At 43.0% G+C, this 20,312-nt stretch overlaps 1 protein-coding gene across 2 annotated transcripts; it reads right to left on the reverse strand.

Moving 5' to 3' along the window:
• Nucleotides 1-224: 224 nt before the first annotated feature.
• Nucleotides 225-20,042, reverse strand: rap1b (RAS related protein 1b). Of its 2 annotated transcripts, none has more exons than XM_036981862.1 (8): nt 19,832-20,042; nt 11,959-12,047; nt 11,548-11,616; nt 11,368-11,424; nt 10,562-10,702; nt 6,107-6,250; nt 5,870-6,003; nt 225-1,096 (listed from the first exon to the last, which is right to left on the reverse strand). In XM_036981862.1, the coding sequence occupies exons 2-7, from the start codon at nt 12,013-12,015 to the stop codon at nt 5,914-5,916; spliced, it is 558 nt and encodes a 185-aa protein (XP_036837757.1). In that variant the 5' UTR covers nt 12,016-12,047; nt 19,832-20,042; the 3' UTR covers nt 225-1,096; nt 5,870-5,913.
• Nucleotides 20,043-20,312: the final 270 nt, after the last annotated feature.

Here is a 20,312-nt window from a genome sequence, read left to right on the forward strand (position 1 = left end):
TCAAAAACAAGGACATTTCTAAGTAACCCCAAACTTTTGAACGGTAGTGTATAGCTTTGTATTAAATTGCCACCGTGCAACGGTTTCCTCCTACTTAGTGGTGGAACGACATTCCACTGGGTACCCATCCAATTTTAGCTCGGATTATCATAGGGTTGGTTGTACATGATACTGTACGATTATGAAGTCAGACGAGTTAAATCCACAAAATACAATGACCAAAATACTGAAAATGTACTAAAATTTAATCCATAAAAGCTGGAACATCATTTGACAGAAAAACACAAGAAGCATTATTAGAGTTGGTTTAGTATATATTTCAGCTTCAAGAGACAGAAATCATTCCTTATTTCCCCGCATATTTCTTCTATAAAATACCCATTCTTCTGAAGCATTATTATGCAAAAAAAATGGCATTTGAATATATTATGGGAACTATGATATCCCAGTGACTGAGTATAAAATGAAGTCACATCAGAGATATTTGCAGAAGAGAAAGTCCATGGATGTAGGGGAAACCAAAATACATATACGGACCTTGATCTACCACCATTGACATGACTGGCATGGAGAAACAGGTGTATGGCTATAAAAAAAAAAAGTTCTTACTTCCATTTGATTTCACACTTGAAAACATTTACACTTAATAACAGATGTGGTCATGCTGTCTGAAGATATTTATAATCATACAACTGAAGTCAACTTCCATGTCTCCAAATACACTATATTGCAAAGATGTAAAATACTGAAGTCAAGTTTTTATCTTTCTTAGTAGGTAATCGCTTTTACACTCTCAAAAAGGAGGAGTGGGCTTTCGGTCGACCGGACCATGGACACGTTCCCATTTCAGAGACTTTCAGAGTTCATGGTGGTTCAGGATGTGGGGAATGAAGATTGTCCTTCAGGGTTCACCGATGTCGGATCAGAGAGGAGTCTGAGTGAGATAGAAACAAGTCGTCTCTCTCATTGTGTCCTGCTTTGATACTAGCGAATCAGCGATCAGCTGTTTGTGTCCTCACCGTTTATGGCTGATGGGGAGGGGGCGGGGGAATGCTGGCACGGTCCAATCTGGGCAACAGTTCTTCATTACAGCATTCTATAGGTGGAGAGAGGGGAGAGGAAGGGGGGGCAAAGATTAGACGGAAGGTATAAAACGTGATTTCGTTCAAAGGATTGTCCTATAATATATCAATGAGCAAGTGCTGCCCTCTGTTGGCCAGTTGGAGTGCATTTTTCTGCCCTCCATCAGTGTGTATATTTGTATTTATTATGGATCCCCATTTGCTGCAGCTACTCTTCCTGGAGTCCAGCAGAATTAAGGCAGTTTATACAATGTTAAAAACATTACAATACATTCACAACACACTGTGTGCCCTCAGGCCCTTACTCCACCAAAAATCTACAGTAGTAAATCAAAGTGCATGTATAGTGGGTCTGTTATTGTGTGTGTGTGTGTATGCAAACGTGTGTTACTTCACTGTCCCCGCTGTTCCATAAGGTGTTTATTATCTGTTTTTCCCCCTCAAATCTAATTTTACTGTTTGCGTCAGTTACTTGATGTGAAATAGAGTTCCATGTAATCATGGCTCTATGTAGTAGTGTGCCTCCCATAGTCTGTTCTGGACTTGGGGACTGATGAGACCCCTTGTGGCATGTCTTGCATTCAACATTTATTGCTCATAAATAAAATGAGTGATGAAGTCACTCTCCTCCACTTTGAGCCAGGAGAGATTGACATGCATATTATTAATTTAAGCCCTCTGTGTACATCCAAGACCCAGCCGTGCTGCCCTGTTGTTGCACCTGACCACACAACTGAACAGTAGTCAAGGTGCAACAAAACCAGGGCCTGTAGGACCTGCCTTGTTGACATTGTTAAGGCAGAGCATCGCTTTATTATGGACAGACCTCTCCACATCTTATGCATCAATATGTTTTGACCATGACAGTTTACAATCCAGGGTTACGCCAAGCAGGGCAGCCTAGTGGTTAGAGCTTTGGACTAGTGACCCGAAGGTTGCAAGTTCAAATCCCTGAGCTGACAAGGTACAAATCTGTCGCTCTGCCCCTGAACAGGCAGTTAACCCAATGTTCCTAGGCCGTCATTGAAAATAAGTATTTGTTCTTAACTGACTTGCCTAGTTAAATAAAGGTAAAATTAAAAAAAATTAAAAAAGTTAGTAACTGGAATAAGTCATTTCATAAACGCGTCAAGTGCAGCATCTGGTTGCTCCACATTACAGCCCAGCAAATATTCTTTACATCATCGACATATTCAGCATCTACAAAACTTCTTGTATGACCTCCTACACACTATATTAGGCCCAGCCTTTGGAACTTTGGTTTTCCAAGATATGGCTACTATATTATGATCACTACACATCCTATGGATTTGGATACTGCTTTTAAGCACATTTCTGCAGCATTAGTAAAGATGTGATCGATACATGATGATTTAATTCCTGTGTAGGCAAGGCAAGCTTGGGAAAGAAGCTTGGCCATGTAATACAGTGAGTAGAGGGGCATGGGGACAACTGCCCTAACCATTCAGAATTGAAGGGACGACAGGTATAGGAAAAGTGGCAGAAGGGCTATGTGGAGCCAGGAGAAGACCTCACCATATAGAGCACCACAGTAGGAGTCATAATACCCAATAAATGTAGAGGTGAAACAGGGAAATAGTTCCAATCATTTCCCCACCATTCATTTTTCCCCATAGGGGATTTTAGAAAGCGTTAAAATAAGGGCGGTGTTCCGTGTAGGCTTACCCTGGCGCGATGTTTTGACAGCAGTGTAAATCCCTCTAGGACAATGTAACTTATCAATACATTCCCCTGTATTCACCCACCAAAAATGAAATGCTAATTAGCTATCATAAACAACTACAAATGCCACGATCTGGACGAGACTGCCGAGTAGAGGCAAAGGTAAGAATCTCTGGAATAAATATCTAATGTTTGATAAATGTAGTAATTATTAACTTGTCAAAACTTTAAAATTGACAATTGTGAGCCATCTTGTGCAAGTTTTAAATTGACAATGACTGTGAGCAAAGGTGTCAGCTACAGATGATGGAGATGCAGGGATTTGTAGTCTTGTCTGAGAGTAAATGGAGCCGAATATATTGATAAAGTCATCTTGTCCTAGAGAGATTTACATGGTTATCAAAATGTCACGCCAGGGTAAGCCTACACCAAACACAGCCCTAACTTGGAAGTGTTTCTAAAATCCCCAAAAGGGAAAAATGAAGGGTGGAAAAACGATTGGAACCATTTCCCTGTTTGACCCCTGGGTTGACACCTCCGCCTGACCCCACCCCTGCCGTTCCCCCGTCCATCCCAGTCTGGCTGCTCTACTAGTCTAAAACGGTGGGTCTGTAATCCCGTTAGTGACAGCCCAGTGCTCTTGGTGGCATAGCCGACCGGAGACAGACTGCCTGGGGACTGCTGGACTTAGGCCCCCTCACTGTAGGACTCTATTGAGCACCAGATTATCTACCCTATAAACCTGGTGAAGAATGAGATAGTCATGTGTATGTGGACAGTTACATCCCTAGCTGATAGTCTGGTGTAACGATTCACTGATATGCATGGGTCCCCGATTCAAATGCGTAAGTAGTGAGTGCTTCGGTCCGCAGACCTCAAACTGATCCAAATGTAAGCATGGGTCAGAAATTTCACCAGTTCACTAATATTTCTCATATTATATTCTTTATACCTTCCGAAAATACCGGATGCATCCACTCCTTTAGTGTCAAACTGTTCATAATCATTGATCTACATGCCGAACAATCGCAGGCAATATCAGTAGCCTGGAAAAACTGTGCACCGTGACCAGCTTCATGCACTGAGCAACACAAGGTAGGCAGCCTGTTCCTGATCGTGCACATCTGCACGGGACGTTCAGCATTCAAATGCGAAAATGGCTTGAGCGAATTTAGGTTGTCACTCAACTAATAAAGCCTGTGTCATTTTCTAGGTTATTGTTATCGTGCACTGTTAAACTGTTTCACCAGAATTAAAGTAAGAAATCTGGGACAACGCATCTTGCTATACCTGCTGAACGGGGCTTACAATAGATTGTTGTTCAGGGTCATCATCAGAAATTGTTTTGGTAGTTTTGTTTTAAAACAATCAGTGTTTGTGGTCATTTTTATATGACAGAAAATAAACTCGCTCCGTAAATAGTCCAAAACCATTCGATTTTGAGATGAGGGGGAAACCAAAGCTACGCTCATATATAGACGACATGATCAAAAGTATGTGGACATCTGCCCGTTAAATCTCATTCCAAAATCACAGGCATTAATATGGATTTGGTCCCCCCTTTGCTGCTATAACAGCCTCCACTCTTCTGGGAAGCCTTTCCACTAGATGTTGGAACATTGCTGCGGGGACTTGCTTCCATTCATCCACAAAAGCATTAGTGAGGTCAGGCACTAATGTTGGGCAATTAGGCCTGGCTCGCAGTCAGCGTTCCAATTCATCCCAAAGGTGTTTGATGGGGTTGAGGTCAGGGCTCTGTGCAGGCCAGTCATGTTCTCCCACATTGATCTCGACAAACCATTTCTCTATGGATCTCGCTTTGTGCACGGGGGCATTGTCATGCTGAAAGAGGAAAGGGCCTAACCCCAAACTGTTGCTACTATGTCGGAAGCACGGGATCATCAAGAATTTAACTAATGGAACCAAGGGGCCTAGTCCAAACCATGAAACAGCCCCAAACCCTTATTCCTCCTCCACCAAACTTTACAGCGGGCACTACGTAGCCGGGCAGGTAGCATTCTGCTGGCATCCACCAAACCCAGATTCGTCCGTCAGTCTGCCAGATGGGGAAGCGTGATTCATCAGAACGCACTTCCATTTGTCCTGAATTCGATGGAGGGGGGGGTCTTTACACCACTCCAGCTGACATTTGGCATTGCGCATGGTGATCTTAGGCTTGTGTGCGGCTGCTCTGCCGAGGACAGACGATTTTTACATTCTTCAGCACATGACGGTCCCGTTCTGTGAGCTTGTGTAGCCTACCAATTTCTCAGTTGAGCTATTCTACTGCCAATGTTTATCTATGGAGATCGCATGGCTGTGTGCTCGATTTTATACACAGGTGTAGTTGAAATAGCAGAATCAACTCATTTGAAGGGGTGTACAGAACGGGATATACTTTTGGCCACGTAGTAATATATATATTGTAAACGACAAGTTAATTAGTGGGCGATTTCAGAACCAAAGTGGCAGACAAAACTGTCTACATTGCCTGCCCCCTAATCTGATAGTGGTGGTGGGGTGGTAGATGCATCCCTTATGGCTCAGCTCAGGTGCCTACATTTGGCTCAGAGAGGCCCAGCTCATGAGCGCCATCAGCAAAAGATTTGAACTTAAAATGGAAAGTAGTGTTTATGCAACAAATGTTAGTCCATCAAATCATATTGCATCGATTCGTTGCCTAATCAAAACAAATCACACAGAACCGTTTCAAACTTAAAAGGAATCGTTCCTGTATTGTGTCGCCTTAAAAAGGGAAATATGCACATCCCCACTACCAGCAGATGGCACAGTCTACTGTCCAGGGAGCAGTCTACCCTAAGTTAATGACAGTGAGCAGTCAACGTTCCATGAATGCTCTCAGGCCCTATCGATTCCATCAAATGACGAGAAAAAAAAAAAAATCAACTGACAGAATAGTAGTCGTGGCCATTAAAAAAAACAACAACGCATGTATTAATAACTATAGATTAAACAAATCCCAAATTGCAGGGGCATATTGTGAGTTAAGAAGAATGTTGTGCTCCTCGTAGGTCCAGTAATAAGGGTTAAGGTGTACCAGTCAGGTAATTAGAGTCTACCCGTGTTGTTAGTCACCTACTCACCTGGCTCAGAGCTGCTGCAGGGCAGGGTAGAGGGGAGGGGACCTTTAGAGCAGGACACAGTTTGATTTCTTTTTCGCTTTCTTCTTTTCCACAGGCGTTTTCCTATTTATCTGTCTGACCAAGTCATAGAAGATCTGCAAACACAAAACCATTGCTAAGTGCTTTGACACAAAAAAAAGGCATAGTTAACCATTTAAATTCATATCACTAGTCAGCAGTTTGATTGTCAGTACTCACGTCGAGGACGTTGATCTTTGACTTTGCGGAGGACTCTAAAAAGGCACAGTGGTTCCACTGTCTGGCCAGGTTCTGACCCTGCTCCTTGCCCACCACCCGCTCATCCTCCAGGTCACACTTATTCCCCACCAGGATCATCGGCACCTGGGAGAGAAGAGAACAGGACATGGATGAGGGATAACATCAAAAATATTAAAGCATTTCACCGCGACCAAACAAAAATAAAATGGTTGAATAAGCTATAGTTACACAATTCAATATTATAAAATCGATACTTTGACTCCAAGTATCGATTTGAACCGGACACGGATGTGCTGTTCTGCCCCTGAACAAGGCAGTTAACCCACTGTTCCTAGGCCATCATTGTAAATAAGAATTTGTTCTTAGCTGACTTGCCTAGTTAAATAAAAAAAATAAAGTGGGGGCGCTAGTCAGCACCAAAACTCCAGTATTTCTCATCCTTTTGCTTGATTAAAATAGTGAGCCAAGTAATATTTCCATGATGGAACAAAACAAATGTTCTCATGCTCCATCTTGTCTCTCTGAAGGACATAGTGAACAATATGTTTGGAACATCAAATCGCAATACATATAGAAGTCAGAGGTTTACACACACGTTGGAGTCATTAAAAATAGTTTCAACCACTCCACAAATTTCTTGTTAACAAACTATAGTTTTGGCAAGTCCGTTAGGACATCTACTTTGTGCATGACACAAGTAATTTTTCCAACAGTTGTTTACAGACAGATTATTTCACTGCATCACAATTTCGGTGGGTCAGAAGTTTACATACACTAAATTGACTATGCCTTTAAACAGCTTGGACAATTCCAGAAAATGATGTCATGGCTTTAGAAGCTTCTGATAGGCTAATTGACATCATTTGGGTCAATTGGAGGTGTACCTGTGGATGTATTTCAAGGCCTACCTTCAAACGCAGTACCTCTTTGCTCGACATCATGGTAAAATCTAAAGACATCAGCAAAGACCTCAGAAACATTTTTTTGAAGACCTCCGCAAGTCTGGTTCATCCTTGGCAGCAATTTCCAAATGCCTGAAGGTACCACGTTCATCTGTACAAACAATAGTACGCAAGTATAAACACCATGGGACCACGCAGCCAACATATCGCTCAGGAAGGAGACAGGTTCTGTCTCCTAGAGATGAACGTACTTTGGTGTGAAAAGTGCAAATCAATCCCAAAACAACAGCAAAGGACCTTGTGAAGATGCTGGAGGAAACGGCTACAAAAGTATCTATATCCACAGTAAAACGAGTCCTATATCGACATAACCTGAAAGGCCGCTCAGCAAGGAAGAAGCCACTGCTCCAAACCGCCATAAAAAAGCCAGACTACGGTTTGCAACTGCACATGGGGACAAAGATCATACTTTTTGGAGAAATGGTCTGATGAAACAAAAATAGAACTGTTTGGCCATAATGATCATCGTTATGTTTGGAGGAAAAGGGGGAAGCTTACAAGCCGAAGAACACCATCCCAACCGTGAATCACGGGGGTGGCAGAATCATGTTGTTGGGGTGCCTTGCTGCAGGAGGGACTGGTGCACTTCACAAAATAGACGGCATCATGAAGAAGGAAGATTATGTGGATAAATTGAAGCAACATCTCAAGTCAGGAAGTTAAAGCTTGGTTGCAAATGGGTCTTCCAAATGGACAATGACCCCAAGCATACTTCCAAAGTTGTGGCAAAATGGCTTAAGGACAACAAAATCAAGGTATTGGCGTGGCCATCACAAAGCCCTAACCTCAATCCTATAGAACATGTGTGGCAGAACTGAAAAAGCTTGTGCGAGCAAGGAGGCCTTCAAACCTGACTCAGTTACACCAGCTCTGTCAGGAGGAATGGACTAAAATTCACCTAACTTATTGTGGGAAGCTTGTGGAAGGCTACCTGAAACGTTTGACCCAAGTTAAACAATTTAAAGGCAATGCTACTAAATACTAATTGAGTGTATGTAAACTTCTGACCCACTGGGAATGTAATGAAAGAAATAAAAGCTATAATAATTATCTACTATTATTCTGACATTTTACATTATTAAACTAAAGTGTTGATCCTAACTGACCTAAGACAGGGAATTTTGACTAGGATTAAATGTCAGGAATTATGAAAAACTGAGTTTAAATGTATTTGGCTAAGGTGTATGTAAACTTCCGACTTCAACTATAAGTATGGTAATAATATTGTATCGTGAGCTACCTGGCAATTCCCATCCCTAATCAATACAAGGTGTATGTGTGTGTGGGTCTGTCACACCCATCCTGAGAGTGTGTTCTGGCTGTTTAGGGAGTTAGTAGAAACAATGGCAGCCCCGCCCACGCAGGATAGAAATCGGCTTCCTGCCTGCTTCCCTCTGTTTGCATTGCATTCCATGCTCCAGCTGCTCCATGGAATGAAACCATGGCAGACTGCGTGTGTGTCCGGGGAGCAGTACATCATATCAAGGTGAGATCAGAGAGAGAATAAAGGATGCTGGGTTGAGTTCCCTAATCTCTCCCCACTTTGATGCCTTACTGAAAAGTCTATAAAACAGCAGCTCTGTGTAAAAGTTGCCCAAAAACACAGATCTGGGATCAACTTCTCCTCCGCAGAGCCTAACTTTAACCATTAGGTGGAGCAGATGATGCGGGAACGTAAAACTGAACTCAGAACAGTGTCTGGGGGCAACTTCACCCTATTCGGGGCAAGTGCCCTCTCTCACAGGGCTGTAAGGGCAGACGACAGGAAGCAGTTTGGCCTAGCTCCATGGCGGTAGCTCCGTGAAGTGTCAAATCCAAACAAACCCTTAGACGGGGCCGTTGAACGACGGTTGCCCTAAAGTCAGAGTAGAACCGGAGGTATATGCATTTCCAGGCTAGCTAACGCCAGATAGGGAAGAAAGTAGCTGTAGAACATCCCCAGTCAGCAACATGGAGGAAGGCAGGGAGGGAAGTTAAGCCAGTGTCCATGAGCCACACCGAGACGTACACATGGCGAAATCACAAGTCAGGCATTAACCTACTACTCCAGCTGAACAGACGAGGACTTAGACAGCAGGAGTCACAAGACCTCTTGTGTAAGCTAGTCGTGTGATGGAAGGGGGAAAACATTTTTTACATGAGAAAAGCCGATACTAGTCCCATCACTTCATTCACCACCTTATGGGTCTCCTTGTTACCATTCAAGGAAATGGGCTTTGGTGTCCAGGTTTGCTCTGGTAAAATTGTCTACGGAGTTAAACACTTGCATAATCTGAAAGTTTACATTGTAACACATTGTAGCTTGAAAGGAATCCTACCAAAAATCCTCAAAGTGTATTATATAGTGGGACTAATATTCTGAGCACCTATTCAGAGCCTTGCCGTGTGGGTTCTGTTTTGTAGCCTGTGTGTTCCGTATGGACATAGTGTCTTTAAATCGAGCCTGGCTAGACCATGAGCCCTCCCCACATTCTCCAACACTGTAGTAGTAAATGGTGTGTGGCATTCCCATCAAGCACTTGGAATGGTAATGGCTGAGCAGCACTGGCCTGCCCAAATTCAACCAAGAATCCATCCCTTCTTTGGGGGGGGGGGGCAAAGCATTTCCGTTGGTCATGCATTCCTACAAGGGGCAATGAAAGAAACAGGGCGAAAAGCTTAAATTGTCAGTAGAATGATAGCTACCACAGAGAGCTGCAGTACGGTAGTTGGCAGATATGCACAAGTGTTGAGTCTTGGGAGTATTTCGAGAGAAAACACTGAGCAAAGGGATGGAACGGGCCTTCTTCCCTGTTGACAGCCAGTGATCCTACAATCGATCCCTAACCTCCATCATGCAATGGCTTTCTAATCTGAACTGCCTAAAATTTAAAAAAAAAAAACTGTCTCCCCGGCCCATCCTGTGTTTCTGATGACTAGGGACTTTCAGTGGAAACGCTCCCCGTCGGAAATCACCCACCTCGGGCCAGACCACACGGACCACAAGCCAGCTGGGAAACAACGAGTAACTGACAAGTGATTAAAAAAAAATAAAAAATTGCCAGTCATAACAAAGAACAGGGGGATTTATTGGCACACGGACACATTAGCCCCGCCCACACAGAAAGGGAGAGAGAGTACAGGAAAGAGAAAGCTTGAGAGGAAAGGGTATTATACAGATCACCAAAAAAGGGCATCATCCTGCTGAGTGAGTATCTGTTGAGGCCAGGGGACTATGAAGTGTCACTCCGATACTCCAAACACAAGGAGGGAGTGCCAAGAAATGGGACCGTGGTTAATGTGGAGGGGTTGTAATAATATTTCCTTCTCTCATTCTTGCTGCATGAGCTCAGTTGTCATCACACCGCAAAGACTAGCTCATGATCATGGGTAAATGTTATATAGTGCTGTGGCAAATAATGGTTGGTTTTAACTAGGGCCAGGAGTTTTCCCTGATCATGTGGTCTAGTTATAATCCAAGGTAGCTACTCACATCTTCGGTGTCCTTCACTCTGAGGATCTGTTCCCTCAGGTCCTGCAGGTCGTTGAACGTGGACTGTGCTGTGATGGAGTACACCAGGGCAAAGCCCTGACCATTCTTCATGTACAGATCTCTCATTGCAGTGAACTGCTCCTGTAAGACAGGCAGGGGAAAGAAGTATCATGAGTTCTGATGTCATAGTTAATAAGACCTCTATTCCCCTGATCAATTTCATGACCCCCCCCCCCCCCCCCCCCCCCCCAAAAGAGTTCTACTTAATACATGCATTATGCTGCTGCTAGACATCACAGCTCAACTGACTTGTCAGTGGAGGCCCAAGGCGCTTCAATATTAGCCTTGGAAGCCCAGCAAATAATTTGAAGAGATTCTGGTACTTTTAAATAGTTTTTAGCCAGTAGTTCTGAAAGTAGCACTCATGAGCCAAAAGGGTCCCTGAAATTGTCGTACATCGTCACATAGGTGCAGATATTTGCACAACGTCATTGCTTTCACTCCCTCTCTCTGCGGTGCCCATTGAGCCGTTGGAGTCCGCCCTGCAACCTTATTGGATAATGCTGGGCAGGCCTCTTGCTAGCTGTCACTCAAATTCGAGGGGCTAAAGCTCATTGACTGCTCATAGATTATGCATGTATGAACTACACATTGACACATCTAGCCTCAAGCGGGGGGGGGGGGGGGGGGGGGGGTTTAAAAATATTTTCTTAGTCACCAAAGTACCGGAGCATGTCTTTAAAGAAATATACACTCAGGGTTTAGCCTGGATAACAGAGTTGTGGAGCTGAGCAACATTAACTTACTGTGCCGGCTGTGTCGAGGATTTCAAGCATGCATTGCTGTCCATCTACCTCAACTTGCTGCAGTGGAGAAAAAAAAAACAAGAGGGTGAGAAAGAAAGAGCACAACAGGTTGTTGACCCACAGACCAGCTGAAAGCAATCAGCTTATTCCCTGGCAATTCCTCCCTTACGGGACACGTACCTTTCTGTAGGAGTCTTCTATTGTTGGGTCATATTTTTCCACAAAGATTCCCTGTACAAACTGGACTGTCTGTAAGAGAGAACATGGGCCACAAAAACAAGTCAGATCAACAACTCACAACACAGAAATATTCAAGGATGGTGCTGTGGATCTTGAGGCCTGGATTTGCATAACCCTGGCTTGTGCTAGTTGGTACATAAGACAGACATCTGGACTAAGCCGAGATGGTCACGTGCGGCTCAGCTGGTAGAGCATGGCGCTTGCGACGCCAGGGTTGTCGGTTCAATTCCCACCGGGGGACAGCACGAAAAATTATTAAAAATTATGCAAGCACTACTGTCGGTCACTCTGGTTAAGAGCATCTGCTAAATTACAAAAATGTAGATGGCCCACCTCCAGTGAAATACTCACCAGAGCGGATTTGCCCACGCCTCCCGAGCCTAGCACCACTAGCTTGTATTCACGCATGGCAGGATCTCTTCACGGGACAGCCCAACAGTCTGCACAGGCAGGAGAAAAATAGAAAATTGTAAAAACAGAAATATCAGTTCTCTCCCAATAAGATCGTAGTATGGTCGGCACAAGTCGCGGCATAACAATGGCAACACCCATAAGCGGAGCTCCAGTGGAACAGGTCAGGAGGAGTTTATGACCCCATCCTCCAGCTAACACAAACCAGCTGTGGGTGTGAAGGGAGAAGTTTGGGTTTGGCCGCCTGCTCCTAGGACAACCATCTGGCCGTCATGCATGCAGCACACCATGTCAGACTCAGTCTATGAATACAGAAACTGAAATCCATTGGCATGCAGCACATGGGCTTGCCCAATGGGTCAACCTGTAGGCCCATCTTTCTGCTGCGGTATACAAAAAAGGGCTCAAGACAGACCATTTAGTCGCATTTAGCGACTGACATGGCTGTGCGAGTGAAATGTTTAAAAGATTGGGTTGGTACGAGTTGCACATTCTACATGGTCACCTAACTCAGCCACCTTTTTTTTTTTTTTTTTTTAGAAGGCTAAACCATTATTTGGTTAAACCGTAAAGTACATTATCCTCATGAAAGTGTCTGCCCGCCCCCGTTTCGCTGGGGCCTGCTGCTTTGAGTGAGCCGGGGGAGAGAAAAAAAAGAAAAAAAAACACAGCTAACACATTGTCACAGTTGAAGAAAGGAGGTTCTCAGCTTTCGGTAAGTATAGTTTAGATTTTTTTTCAACTCTCAATTTTGTGCTCAATAGCAAACATTTTACAACCAAGATATTTGATATGGCTTTGAGATACGTAGTGCGCAAAATAATTAGGCACATTACATAGGCCTCATTGGGTGGTAGGCTACAACTGCAACCTTTTTTGGGACATTATTCATGAGAACATTCTGGAGCCCTATTAAAACAGTAAAATATATCAGTATAACAGTTGAATCACAACATGAAAATAAAATAAAGTTACCATGTCATCGGCTGGTGCCAACAACTGAAAAACTTTGTGGCACCACTGTCACCAGGGGAAAATGTTAGTCTGTGGCCCTGCCATCTGTTGTTAACGCAAGACAATTAAGAAACAACCATAATGCCGTCCATTTGGGATTTGTGGGGTCCTTCCAGTGACAACATGCCCTCTAGGGCTAAATACTCAGGAACACCTCCTACAGAGACCGTCAGCTCCTGACTAAAGTCACAAGAGACAGACAGCCTCATGGGATATGAGACCAATGAATAATTTATGGTGAAGAGACTAATCCTCATCATACAGGAGTTATTTATTTATTTTTAGGAGCAAGGGAAAGTACACACTCCCACTTGTCTATGCACTTTGAGAAGAAAGTCTACCTGTCAGTGGAACTTTTGTTCCACAAGTCATGAGCTGTGAAAACTGTAATCCATGACAAGTGAAAACTGCAAAGGTAGAGCAGGACAGTAAAGTCCAGAGACTTAGGTATTAGTATTATAAGTGTTGATGCATGCTGGTGTGGATTTAATGTCACTGGTAGCGTAATACACGTTTCACTTCAAATGATGTATGAAAAACAACTTTAAAAAGTCTGATGTAAACTACAACTACTTTTGAATTGATGTGACTATCCTGAGAAAGCCTGCTCCAGTAATGATGCATTCTCTGACTGAGCCCCTTACAACTCAGAAACGTTCTACGGCAGTCCATTAACTGCGTTACGTGCACGGCACGCTTTCACGCACAAGGCCATGTAAGGAAATTATTTAACTGAACCTCAACCCCCTAGTCGTTCCTCAATATCTCTCCCCACAAAACAAATAGCCTAAGTATTTTCCCCCGTAGTAACTAACAAATAAGGAGAGTGAGCCACGCACCACAAACACACTGAAACCATGACATCAGCACCATATAACTCACTCTCTATGGACAGAGGTATGTTTCCATGTAAGGCTTAAACTGGGAAGAAGAGTTGCTGAGAAAGAGCGAGAGACTCCATAGTGTGCTCCCCTCTTAGCCGAGTCACAAATTAGACAAAATCTAAACACTATATGGATTAAGGATGGACACAACAGTTGACATTTCGTAAATATTCATACCTTAGTAGCAGATCAGTGCTCTGACATTTAGCAAGCTTCAGACTTCAGCAGGCTATTTGGAGTATTGTGAGGAGAATTTACTAATCCGTTGACAATGATAGTGAGCAGTCACTGCGCCTGGCCCTGACTCAGCACCACATTTGACAGGCAGGTTCCTATATCTCTCCAGACCAGTGTTGCCAGTGGAAACCACACTCCCATCATGCAAGGCCTCACTTTGCACTTGCATATTAATTATAGAAATTGTCATTATGCTGCCCTCATCCTCTGCTGGCAAAGCAGGCACTGAATACAGTTTGAGTCAACCACTTGTGGTTCAGGATTTTAGAGTGCGCGAAAAGGTGCTTAATGTACTCAAAGTAATACTTTTCAAAATTGGTGAGATTATGTTTCATGTCTTCCGTTATTACGCAAACAACTTCACCTCAGAAATCCCCCAACTAAGATATCAGGAAATGACAGGGGGGAAAAACAAAATCATAAGGTCAGAAGAACAGAATCTAAATGATCCTTTTATGAACTACAGTTTTTTGCACAATTCCAAACGGGCCCTTCAATTTTCTTTTTTATTAAGAGACCCATTGAAATCCATAAATGAAAATCTGCCATCAGAACATAGAAACACATGATCTCCATCTAGGCTACTACCTAATGTGGTGACTTTTCTGGCTCATAGCAGGCCTAGAGGTTTTAGGGTTATTTTTGAGGTTAAGGGCCACCTCCACTCTAAACTTTGGGCAAGTAAGTAATTGTATTTAACCAAGGCTGTAGCAACTAGTGGATGTAAAAAACGAAGAAGTGCTGATACGGATTTGAGAACACCACATGTGGCATTAAATTAACGGTGAGCTGTGACACCACACATCCGGTTTCCTGGGCTACCAGTAGTACTCAATCACGAGCCCATTCGTTTCTCATTTTCTCGTTCCAATTTAGTCATGTGGATGGTCATTCATTCCAATGCTAAAAATTAGGTGGCTTTAATTAGGAAAGTTACAGCCTCAGCCCTTTCTTTTGCCTCATCAATTGGAGTAGGCCTACTCTCAAGCGTTGAGTCAACTAGTCAGCAACACTAATCCCTCAAAATCCCTAAAATCCACATCTCTCTTCGCTGACTTCCCTTCACACAGTAGTCATTCAAATTATGTTCACAACCACATTGTTTAGGACTGGAAACAAGTCGATTCAAATGTGTAGATGTAAATAATAGAGAAAAAAACAGAAGTGAAATTGGGTTACGGTCTGAGAAGTCAGAACGGAAAGAAACATCAAAATAGCTTTTCACTCTCTGTTCCTGTTCAGGACACAAACTGCAATGTTGACTTGGAAACTTCTGAGGAGAGGGACGTAAGCCGGTTAAGTTAAGTTAAAGCCTAGATCTTATCCTAATGTTTGCAGATTCAGGCCACAGGATGACAGTGATGCATGCTTTATCTCCCAGGGGCAAAAACCTTTTGGTGTATGGTGCATAGCAGAATAGTACTGCATACCAGGCCTAGTACTGTAAAAAAAAAGAAAGCATTTAATGGTTAATGTTCAATTTATGTGAAATGTAAGAGAGGCTGGCTTAGTTGAAGGGACTAGTCTGAAAGCTGTCAAACACATGGATGCCTAGCTAGCGACTGAATGTTTGAAATGAGCAACTAATATTTACCACACATCCAGTCAGTGCTATAACGTTAATTCCTGCCAGTGCCACGCTCCTAACATTAGCTGTTTTACAGGAGGGAGTAGTGGCTTAGCTAACTACACTGAACAAAAACAAACACAAGCATATAAATTGTTGGTCTCATGTTCCAAGAGCTGAAATAAAAGATGCCGAAATGTTCCATATGCACACACAAACACAAAAAGAAAGAGTCTTAAATGTTGTGCACAAATTTGTTTACAATCCTCTTAAGTGACCATTTCTCCTTTGCCAAGAGAATCCATTGACCTGATGTGTGGCATACCAAAATGCTGATTAAATAGCATGAGCATTACACAGTTGCACCTTGTGCTGAGGGCAATTAAAGGCCACTAAAATGTGCAGTTGTCAAACAATGCCACAGCTGTTACAATTGAATTGAATGTTAATTTCTCTACCATAGTTTTAGAGAATTTGGCAGCAAGCTCAACCGGCCTCACAACCGCAAACCACATATGGCGTCGTGTAGGCTAGCGTTGTCAAAGTTGTAACAGAGTGCCTCATGGTGGAGGTGAGGTTATGGTATAAAATAATTAACATCCAATCACATTAACTGTTACTCTCTCTCTGGAATTCCACTAAAGGTCCGTATGTAATCAAAGGTAGCTGCTGCTCATTCCGTTCACTCGAAAATGGATAAATGGTTCAAAAAAAGTAAGGCCCGCATCCATAGACACGCATACCAGCTCTACTGGTAGTACTGCTATGACCAGCAGTGCTACACCTGCACTGTTTCACGGCGCATCAGTGACATGGCAGGAGATGTTTTGAAAGAATTATTGCTTCATACACAAGCCAGTGAATTCTATGCGTTAACAGCCGAATGAGTTAGACGTGGCGGGCCTGGGACAGCTCCTGTTATATGTCTGTTAGGTTTATGGGAGGTCAATTAAGGAAGACATCCTCTTCTGCAAACCACTGGAAACCAGGACAGGATATTTGTTAAGTACTGGACAGCTTTGTGATATCAAATGGACTTTGGTGGTCAAGATGTGTTGGTATCTGTATTTATGGCGCAAAAGCCATGACAGGGAGACACATTGGAATGGCAACGCGCGTGCAAGTGGTTGCTCCTGACGCCACTTGGGTACACTGCAGCATCCACCGAGGCGCTCTTGCTACCAAGGAAATGCCTGACAGCTTCAAATAAGTTTTGGACATTGGTTAACTTTGTTAAAGCAAGGCCCCTGAACTCTCGTGTATTTTCTGCATTATGCAATGATATGGTCAGCGACCATGTAGTAACACTATTACAACATACAGAAGTGCGCTGGTTATCTATGGGCAAAATATTGACATGTTTAAAAAAAATAATAATAATTGAGAGACAAGCTTAAAGTTCTTTACCGACCATAATTTTCACTTGTCTGACCGCTGGCATGATGACGAGTTTCTCATGACTGGCCTATTTGGGTGATGTTTTTTCCTCGCCTGAATGATCTGAATCTAGGATTACAGAGACTCTCTGCAACTACATTCAACATGTGGGAGAAAATTGAGGTTAAGTTGGAGCTCTTCTCTGTCTGCATTAACAAGGACAACACACAGGTCTTTCCATCATTGTATGATTTTGTGTGTGCAAATGAACTCAAGCTTATGGACAATGTCAAATGTGATATAGCGAAGCACCTGAGCAAGCTGGGTGCGCAATTACACAAGTACTTTCCCAGAACGACAACAAAAACAACTGGATTCGTTATCCCTTTCATGCCCTGCCTCCAGTCCACTTAACGATATCTGAACAAGAGAGCCTCATCAAAATTGAAACAAGCAGTTCTGTGAAAAATTTAATTTAATCAACCTCCACTACCAGATTTCTGGATTGGGCTGCGCTCAGAGTATCCTGCCTTGGCAAATTGCGTGGTTAAGACACAGATGCCCTTTGCAACCACATACCAACGTGAGAGTGGATTCTTAGCCCTCACTAGCATGAAAACTAAATACAGGCACAGAGTGTGTGGAAAAATTTTTAAGACAGACTCTCTCCAATACAACATTGCAGAGTTATGCACATCCTTTCAAGCACACCCTTCTCATTAACCTGTGGAGTTTGTTATTCAAAAATTGTGAATAATAGGGTTTTATATATAAGATGACTAAATAAAGAGCAAAATGTATTATTATTTGTGCCCTGGTCCTATAAGAGCTCTATGTCAGTTCCCACGAGCCGGGTTGTGACAACTCACTCATATGTTTAATAAAAGTATTGTATAGTGTGTGTGGGGCAGGCTTACAATGATGGCAAAAATACAACATTTGAGAGTGTGCTGACCCTGGTGCTAGAGGGGGTAAGCAGCTGCAGGTTGAATGTTTGAAGGGGTACGGGACTATAAAAAGTTTAAGAACCACTGCACTAGGCATGTCAGAGGAAGGCCCCAAAAAAATAGTTAAAGACTCCAGTCACCCAAGTCATAGTCTGTTCTCTCTGCTACCGCATGGCAAGAAATACCGGCGCGCCAAGTCCAGGTCCAAAAGGCTCGTTAACAGCTTCTACCCCCAAGCCATAAGACTGCTGAACAATTAATCAAATGGCCACCCGGACTATTTGCATTGACCCCCCCTTGTTTTTACACTGCTGCTACACGCTGCTTATTATCTATGCTTAGTCACCTTACCCCTACCTACATGTACAAATGACCTCAACTAACCCATACCCCCGCACATTGACTCGGTACCCCCTGTATATTGCCTCGTTATTGTTATCAATTTCTCGTGTTACTTTTTACTTGTGTTTATTTAGTACATATTTTCTTAACTATTTATTGAACTGCATTGTTGGTTAAGGGCTTGTAAGTAAGCACTTCACGGTAAGGTCTTACACCTGTTTTATGCCACGCACCTGACAAATAACATTTGATATCCAGCAATTTAGCACAGCCATTTGAAGAGGAGTGGGACAACATTCCACAGGCCACAATCAACAGCCTGATCAACTCTGTGAAGATGTGTCACGCCCCATGAGGCAAACAGTGGTCACACCAGATACTGACAGGTTTTCTGATCCACCCCCCTAGTTTTTAAGGTATCTGTGACCAACTGATGTTTATCTGTACTCCCAGTCATGTGAAATCGATAGATTAGGGCCTAATGAATCTATTTCAATTGACTGATTTCCTTCTGTGAACCGTAACTCAGTAAAATCTTTGAAATTGTAGCATGGTGCTATTATATTTTTGTTCGGTATTCATCAGAATAACAGACATCCACCATGTCAACCTAAATATTATTGTGACTGTACTATGATTTGGTAGCCTGGTTGCCAAATGACATGAGTGGCATGTTAGCTAAAGAAACTGGTATCCAGTCCCAGACTAATGATTTGGCGCACTACTGTTAACTAGCTAACGTTACCTCTTGCACCCTGGCCAGCTAGCTTACAAACCCCGAGCCTACAAACACCGCTAGCTAAATCATCACCGCTAACAACCGACAGCTAGCTCATTTCTCTTGCTAACTATCAGTTGACCCAGGTCAACTAGCTAACAACCGAGCTTGATTAGCTCAACTGAATAACGTTACAGCTAAACAGAGTAACGACTACACTTGTGTAGTAGCACATTCAAGTAGATGTAAAACTAATTAAAAATACCAATGCCAGTTCACTAGCTAGCTTGTTAGGTACCACGCTAATAGTTAGCAAACTAGCACGCGACTGATTGGTCGACTTCACGAACTAACGTAGCTAGCTAACTGCATGCATTCATAAGCCTCCGCACACAATACAAAACATAAACCAGCATGCACATCTTTGGATAGTTATGTTAAAATACATTCTAAGTTTGTTATCTACCCTATCCAACAAAATGTACTGTTTTTCGCAACCCTTTAGCTAGCTAACGTTGCCTGCCCTTCCGCCTGGCCTTGACTTAAAAATGGGAGTGCAGTTTTTAGTTGAGTGCAAATTCCTAATCTCAGTCGCTAAATGCAGCATATTCACCGTGCCACGCATTCCTCTGTAATTTATCTCAAATTGTTTGGCCAAACATGTTTCCGCAGGTGGCTTTTTGACAGCCCTGTTAGCAAAAAATAAAGTTAGCCTTTTTACACTCACAGTTTCTCGCTCCACTCCGCCACGGTCTGTGTCCCCGGCCTCAGTGCGCAGTAGACGTCATTCCAAACTATTTCTCGGTTTTCTTAAAAGGGCAATGTCAAATTTTGCACTGGTTCCTTTTGTGGTGGTAGAGGACAATACAACAACAAAAAATACACTGTGTAATTCACAGCTCATAATTGCAATGCTTTATAATATTCACTTATTTATGGATATATGTTCCATGCAGGATTTATTTTTCATCAACATCATGGCCCTATGACCCCTGACAAACCCAATCAGTTAACTCAGCCAAAGCATTTATGCAAATATGTCAATCTTATTATCAAAATCAGGTAGCCTTGCCTAGCGGTTAGAGTGTTGGGTTGCTTTAGTTCGAATCCCCGAGCAGACGAGGTGAAAAATCTGTCGATGTGCCCTCGAGCAACCCTTATTGCTCCAGGGTCGCCGTTGGTAATGGCAGACCCTGGCTGTGGTCCCA

The sequence above is a fragment of the Oncorhynchus mykiss genome, chromosome 7 (assembly GCF_013265735.2).
Source record: "Oncorhynchus mykiss isolate Arlee chromosome 7, USDA_OmykA_1.1, whole genome shotgun sequence".
In the NCBI taxonomy this organism is placed as follows: domain Eukaryota; kingdom Metazoa; phylum Chordata; class Actinopteri; order Salmoniformes; family Salmonidae; genus Oncorhynchus; species Oncorhynchus mykiss.

Coding starts and splice junctions, on each gene's coding strand:
- rap1b (XM_036981862.1), bottom strand. CDS start 12,015: ATGCGTGAATACAAGCTAGTGGTGCTAGGCTCGGGAGGCGTGGGCAAA. Junction 10,703..11,367: donor TCCTCGACACAGCCGGCACA/GTAAGTTAATGT, acceptor CCTGTCTTACAG/GAGCAGTTCACTGCAATGAG. Junction 6,251..10,561: donor GAGTGAAGGACACCGAAGAT/GTGAGTAGCTAC, acceptor CTTCTCTCCCAG/GTGCCGATGATCCTGGTGGG.